Consider the following 8,127-nt stretch of genomic DNA (forward strand, 5'->3'; position numbering starts at 1 on the left):
AATTTTTAACTCCAGAATGGTTGGGGGGGGGGGGGAGTTTGGCTCATCGCAATAGCTCTCCCAAGAGCATCCCAAGCATGTTCAATAGGATTCAGGCCAGGGGATTTGGCTGACCAATCCATTCGTTGAATATCCTCGCTTTCCAGATACTCATCAACCACGAGAGCCCTATATAGTCGCGCATTGTCGTCCATAAAAATGAACTCGGGGCCAACAGCGCCCCTGAAAAGACACACATAGTGCTCTAGGACCTCCTGCCTGTACCTCTGGCATTCACGGAACCATTGTCAAACACATGGAGCGGTGTGCGGGTATCTTGCATGTGCGAAAATGCTTTCCATCTCTTAATTTTGTCCACCAGTGTATAAACAAACCAATGTAAATTTTTTAATGATTTATTTCTTTAATGTATCGAAAATTACTGAAATTATTTTTTTATACTCTAATATCCATGATGTAAGTTAAAGTTTCAGCAATGGTAGAAAATTTCCACAATTAGCACACCGCACAGAAAAAAAGAATGAAAACCTAAATGGTTTGAGTAATTTTTGGTGCAAGATCCATTTTCAGGTACACACAGAACTTAAAACAGGGAGCATGTAAATATGTTCAGACGTAGTTTTAAGTTACGAAATCAGTCACAAAAGCATTCATTCTTTTAAACGACATAATTTCTTTTGTTGTCAGATATGGATTTTTTTTAAACTACAAAATGTAACTGCAATTTTTAAAATCAATCCAAGGGTTAAACCTGATCGAAAATTTCATCCTGTTTCGGTAGGGGGAGCTAACATAGGCCAATTGAGTTGACTTGAATTTAATTGATTGCAGTGATATGCTTCAGCAAATAAACGGTTTTTTGAATAATTCTGACATATTTACCTTAATATTAAATTTTCACAAATAAAAATTTATCTTATTAAAATATGTAAAATTTTTAAAACAGTATTAACACACAAATGCATTCACAAGTTATAAAATCAAATAAAAGTGTAAATATGTTAAAATTAAAATGGTTAAAAATGGCACGAAGATACAGTATAAACTACCAATAACGTGGAGAAATGCAAAGTTGTTAGGATGATTGGCTTTTTTATACAAAATAGAGTTACCAAAAACGGTGAGACAATATTGTTTAAAGCATGGGCAACCTAATACGAAATTACTACAAATAAATGCTGTATATATTTTTCTATAATTTTATTTACTTTTTAAATATTCTCAACATTTATGATTTTAGGATGAAAATCTTGTAAAATTGCCAAACACAACAGCTACAGCTAAGCAATCGGAAGACGGTTCAATTTTCTGTACCGACGAATTACTAACAGGTACTGCTTCCTTTTTATTATAATACTTTTTTTGTTAAACATTTTTATTGTTTTTTTTTCACAAAAATAAAATACATGAATTGCAGAAACTTTTATTTTCAATTGATTACATGCAATTTAACTTGAACTATATACAACAAAAATTTTGCTAAATAATAATAAAAATATATAACATTCTATCAGGATTTATTGTTTTACATAAATCAAAATATGACTCATTAAGGTATGTTTACTTTTGGTTTTTATTTGAATTTTTAAAGTTAGCCAAGAATTTACATCTGTTCTCATTCTTAACATTAAGAAGCGACGGAAATTAATTAAGCAAACGAAAATTATATAGTTTTCATAAATTTGAGAAAATAGGGGAAGTAAAAAATGATGTATTATGGAGTTCAAATAAAATTAACGCAATATATGCAATATTAAAAATTAATATATATAACCGCTGATTTCGTATAATATCTATGTGTGTTTTTCGAAGATAAATGATTTCAACTCAAGTTCGGAAAGATAAAAAAAAATGATTTAAAAGTGAAAGAAACGAGTCATTTTATAGCGGAAATGTAGAAAGGCACTCAAATATATTTCAAGGCCGGAACTTCTGATTCTTCAATAGCTACTAAACCTCTGCAAAATTAATTTTAAATAATTGGTGAAACTCATTTGGTGAAACAATGACGTAACTGCAAAATCAAGTTACGTCATTGTTTCACCAAATGAGCGATATAAAAAAATATTATTTTTCCTTTGAAAAACAGTGACCAATGGCAAAAAAAGGATAAATTCGGATTAATTTTTTATTTATTTTATTTTTTATTACTTTTTTTAACCTCTCTTTCGATATTTTAGCGGGAATTAAGTGTTCTATATATCGCTCATTTGGTGAAAAAATGACGTAGCTTGATTTTGCAGTTACGTCATTGTTTCACCAAATGAGCGATATAAAATTTAGTTTAAAAATTTTGATATTACTCACAAATCTCAAATTATTTTCAGATGAATGGTTTACAGAATTACCGAGAATAAATTACGAAAAATACAATGGAAAGAAGTACAAATATTATTATGCTATTGCATCAAATGGAAAGACTTCAGAAAATTTTTTGGTAAGATTTAAATCTCGCAGAAAAAATAGAATTTTGGCAATATGTTTAATAAAAATTAAATCAGATCCATCTTTTAATAGATTAAAGGAGATGTTGAAAACAAAACATCCATTTCTTGGTTTGAAAAAGGAACTATACCATCAGAGCCTGTATTTATTTCGGATCCTAACTCAGAAAATGCTGATGAAGACTCAGGTACAATAATTTAGTATTAAAAATAATGGTTTTCAATTCCAGGTTCAGAAGGTGATGAGGTTTTTATTGAGCAAACATTGGACACAGCATACCCTTTAACTATTAAGGAATTTCCATATAATAATTTAGTCCACCACTACTAATTTGTTTAAGCAGATATATAAAAGTAGTTAGGTGGTATTGTCACTTTTTTAAGTTTAATGAGAAGTTTTACGTAAATCGTTTGCTTTAAAATTTTCTGGCTCATTTTGAAAATGGAAAAAAATGTTTTGCAACAACCTCAAACGTTAGAGGGGATGGTAAGGGGAATAATAGCAACTTAAACGATTATAGTTCAAAATATTTCACGCATTAAAAACAAATTTTGATGTATTAGAGCAGTGTTTCCCAAATTTATGACTTTTGTGTACCCTTTCTAAATTTTTCGTAACGCTGTGTACCCCTAATAAATAATGAATGTATTTTTTACTATAAGAAATTGCACAAAAGTTAAAAATCACAACTGGCTGTTGACACCACTACGAGCACCACACTTTGGGAAACATTGTATTAGAGGGTAGACTTCAAACATAATGATTATTTAGGTCTACTAAAATCAAACATAAGAACGTGATTTGAATTAACATACTTTTCTTTTATGGATTTAGAATTTTAACTATCGAAATAAAGAGTGTAGTCACAATCTGAATACTATAATCTCAAATGGTCTAGATCAGGAGAAAGTATACGCTCCTTAATCATCATTGCACTATTTGCTACATCTAGGGAAGTTTTGAAAGCCATTCAAAAAAAAATTTGCACAACATTATAAAACGCGTTTACCCCAAGATAATTCGATGCATAAAATAATTTCAATAATTATTTTATTTATTAATGATGCCATGAGACATTTATTAATGATCATTTGTGACTATATCACACCGACGAATATTTTCATTCTAAAGCATTCTCAACCTTGCTTTACGCTCGGACTGGTTATCATTTCTTATTATTTATTTAAGTACTTTTGTTTATAGAACTGTTGAGTGCTTCGATTTTGAAATAAAGAACTTGTCACTATTTATACTTATTTTTTTAATTAATTAATATGTAGCAATTTTTAAGATTTTCCACTATCATTATTCAATTTTAGAGATACTTTAATTTGCTTGTTAAAATTACAATGAATGAAGGTGAGGAAAGCTGGAAGAAAATACCACAGCCAATTTGATTACTTTATAAACTTTGAAGTACTTACCTTTATACTTAAGTAATTCTTACCTTTAATATTTGCTCAACTTAAGCATCTCTATTTTTTCCAGCAATTAAACAAGTTCTGATGTTTTTATTCCCAGTGTTCCACATTAGAGAGTTTCACCCAGACATTGTTTTTGCTTTATATTTATATACATATAAATGTGTGTGTGCATTGTTTAAAATGACATAACAACCATCACAATGTTAATCCTATGTTTTAGTAGTTTTCTCGCTTACATGTTAACTTGCGCTCCCTAATGTGCATACTTTTTTACTTCATTTTAACAAGGATTCCAAAATTATAAATTAAGGGCAACTAATTACGAAATACCTTGTACATAGAAAATAATTGTACTTTTATTACAAATTTATAAAACCTTAAAATAATGCAGAAACAATGTAAAAAGCACAAGTAAATTTTAAAGGCAGATGGTTGTGTCAGTACCATTATCAACTTCGAGACGCAGAATAACCTTTTTAACTATAGTTAATTCCTTATTTCAAACAACTGTCTCCTCTTTCAGACTTGTTTATTTGTGCTTTTTGCTTCGTCTCTTATTTGTTACCATCATTAAGCGAGTTTCATTCTTTTTAGGTGCGTAAATTATTAATACTCAATTATTTCATTTTAAAATAGATTTAATCGGTGGAATCAAAGCTAATTATTAAGTGAATTGATGTATTGAAATATTTGAAGAAAAAAAACAGCCCTGAATTACTTTTGACCTAATGATAGGATCTTCACTCAACGGTTTAAGGGGTGATCTCAAATATGCAACTTAATAGCGTAGATGATATTTTAAGTTATGAAATCAGACACAAAAATGTACTTTCCCTGAATTTTTTTCCGACGGATTCGGATTTCTGACTCCCATAACATAGGGGGTAGTCGCAATCTGGGATATATGGTCTAAATAGTTTGGTCAGGAGAACAGTCCAAAGTTTTGACCCCTTAATCTTAATTTTGATTCATGTGTATTTCGTCATATCTCAAAAACATTTTGCACACAATTATAAAATTCGTTTATCCAAAGATAATTCCCCGCAAAATAACTTTTAGTAAATATTTATAATTTATTTATTAAAAGTCAAAAAAATTCTGAATTGTAAGGTTTACCGTTTTTTACATCATTTTAATGGCAAAACACAAAATTTGAGCGAACTAGATCAAATGGTTCCTAAGAAATCCAATTTTGAAAAAGTTGTATTTTTAAAATTCGATTTCTTAAAAAACTATTCGACCGAATTCGTTTGGATTTTACATTTCGCACTTTAAAATAACATTCTTTAAAATGATGTAAAATTTTAAAACATTTTTTTCCCGTCTAATATTAAATAAAATAATAAATACTTAAATTAAGGTTATAATTTGCATTGAATTATCTCGGGATAAACGAATTTCAAGAGTTTTTTTTAATTAGCTTAAAATGTTCTCGAGATATGGAGAAATACGCAAAAAGTAAAATTCACTAACACTCGAAAAAAAAGGAATGCTTATTCAGAGAAAGATAGTTCGTAACTCAAATTATTACCTGCACTAATTTAATAACATAAATGTGATCACCTCATTGAACTATTAATATTGAGTCTCAGAACGTGAAGATCCGATCAGTTGATCAAAAGTTATTCAGAAATTTTTATTTTATTTTGCTCACTGTACATAGTACGCACTTTAAAAGTTCCAAAATTAAATTATCATCTCCAATTATCATCTGCACTAATTAACATAAATGAGATCACCTCATCGAACTATTTATAGAATCTTAGAACGTGAAGATCCGATCAGTTGATCAAAAGTTATTCAGAACTTTTTTTATTTTGCGCACTGTACATAGTACGCACTTTAAAAGTTCCAAGTGTTAATTTGCACGCTTAGGATTTTTAAAATCGAAATAACATTACCGTTAAAAGTAACAATTAAATGAGTTGAGCAAATTTTAAGAGCTTCTCAAGAATCTTCATCATTAAATTAAAATTTGTGAAGCATGAAAAGTTCCTTTCAATAGAATTCAAATAAATCCTTCTTATATTTTAAAAAAGTATTTAATGCCTTCAAATATCAATGGTCTGAAACGAAACATTCGTTTAATTCATTAGTTTCATGTACTTTCAACCTTAATACTTTTGTTTCATGTACTTTCAACCTTCTTCTCTTTATATTGAAAAATTTATCAGTTTTGAGTTTTTGGCACAAGAGACTAAGAAGCAGGCTATACAACACCTAACACTTGGTTTATATTTTGAGACCAATTAAAATTTTGAGTACTCATCACTGTCTGTAGGGAGCTAGATTTCAATGAGGAAGCGAAAAATTTGTGTTAATGTTTTGGCACACTTATTATATTTATTATTTTCTGTTGCAGGTGTTCTACTGGCTTCACTTACGTATGAAGATGACGAAAATAAAGTTTCTCTGCTTGTTTTGGATGCTAAAACTATGAAGGAAATAGGAAGAGCAACATTTCTTGCGAAATCTTCTGTTCCTGGAACATTTCACGGAATATTCGTCGATAAAGTTTAAATTGCATATAAAGCTCTATAAACATGCAACATTGTTCAGGAATTATTTTATAATTTTGATAATATAAATTTTTTATGTGCATTTCAAAGCAAATGTATTTTTGTACTGTTTTTGTAATTAATAAAATTGAAATATAACGATTATAGATGTATATGCTTAGAAATGTATGGGTTTCCTGAAATTTAATGAGTTCAGCCCGGTGACCTGTTCTATTGGAACTGAGTAGTTTTAAATTCTTCTTTTGTATGAGGTCCGAGTCCCCAAATTTTTTTTTTAATTACTTGGCTAATAATATAACATTCGTGCAAAACACTAAACAAAAAATTTTATTTATTAACATATATATATATATATATATATATGTTTATTTGTTTGTTAAATTTATTTAATGTTTGTTAATATGTTTATTATTTTAATATATTTATTAAAAACATTCAGGATAATTTGTCGGATGTAGAATACAATAATTAATGCAAAATTCTTGACGAAAAATTTTCTATGCAGAAATCTGTTCATGCTGAAATTGCAAACAATCATTTGATGAAAAAAACTTTAAAAAATTTCATAAACTTAATTTTTAAAGTAAATTATAAATGTTAATTTAATTACGTAGTGTTCGCAAGCTATTGACGGTGATCACCCAGCTTGTAACGAATAATTAAACGGACGTAATCATTAAAAAAATCAACAGCGTACAATAAATTCCCTTTTTTTTAATGAAAATTAGCAGTAAGCTAGCGAATATTACTGGTATTATCTTTAAACTTTTAGGAGAAAAAAGAATTTTTTACAGTTTAATATATATAGTAATGGCTAATGCTAAACCAGATAGAAAATTAGCTTTTTTCGTTGACCAAATAATTTATTAAATTTTTAAAGGATTTTTAGGATCGATGGTTAAAACTGCTCCTTTTGTTGATTTGAAAACCTCACGAACCTAAAACAAATAGTTATAACGTTATAACAGACAAAACAATGCCTATGTTGGAACAAAGTTCTGACCCAGCAGTAAAAGTAAAGATGGGAAAAAAATCACTCTACTTATATTTTTCGCGAATACACAAGAAGTAATGAAAAGACTCTCTTAATACATTGACGATTCCATTAATTTGTGATTTAAATTTTTTTTTTTAGTAAAATAAATTAACTGTACAACTTGAAATGTCATAAGGAAGGAAAACTGATAGATCACAATCTGATTTAGTGAGTAACTCAGCATGCATTATATTTGCCCATTTTACTGAGGTAATAGAGATGCTCAGTGACTTACTGAACACAAACCAATCACTGATATTGATGTGATAAATTCGTGAATGGTGAGAGATGCTGATGTAAACTGTTTTGAAGTAATTATACCCTAAAATACGTAGGGAATAAATTTTGAATCAATGAATAAAAAATATATTTTCAAAAAATTTTGATTAAGGCAAAGACATTAACTTGTTATTTTATTTTAGAACCGTCGTTGAACAGCCGACCCAGTTTTATGAGTTTACGACAACTAATGTTCAATTCCGTAGCCTTGTAATTTTGAACCCAATCCAGAAAACAAGGGAACTCCTGGATCAAGTATTGGGAGAAATTTGCCTTCGTGGAGGACTTTTTGAGGGAGCTAACCAGCTTTTGCGTTACATGGAGAGGAAGACCACGAGAACCTCCCACGGTTAGCCTGACGGCAAGGGGACTCTAACCCGTGATCCGTCTACTACTGAGGATATTTCACGTCAGCACTGTGATC

General features: G+C 29.3%; 1 protein-coding gene across 1 annotated transcript in view; it reads left to right on the top strand.

The window, feature by feature from the left end:
• Positions 1–6,530, top strand: part of LOC107444254 (uncharacterized) — a 60,151-nt gene extending 53,621 nt beyond the window's left edge. Inside the window, exons 17-20 of the mRNA XM_016058351.4 lie at positions 1,241–1,331; positions 2,328–2,437; positions 2,518–2,632; positions 6,232–6,530. Coding sequence (XP_015913837.2) covers positions 1,241–1,331; positions 2,328–2,437; positions 2,518–2,632; positions 6,232–6,389 — 474 coding nt within the window. The 3' untranslated portion in view covers positions 6,390–6,530. The remainder of the gene's footprint in view (positions 1–1,240; positions 1,332–2,327; positions 2,438–2,517; positions 2,633–6,231) is intronic.
• The last annotated feature ends 1,597 nt before the right edge of the window (positions 6,531–8,127 follow it).

This window comes from Parasteatoda tepidariorum, chromosome 10 (assembly GCF_043381705.1).
Source record: "Parasteatoda tepidariorum isolate YZ-2023 chromosome 10, CAS_Ptep_4.0, whole genome shotgun sequence".
Lineage (NCBI taxonomy): Eukaryota > Metazoa > Arthropoda > Arachnida > Araneae > Theridiidae > Parasteatoda > Parasteatoda tepidariorum.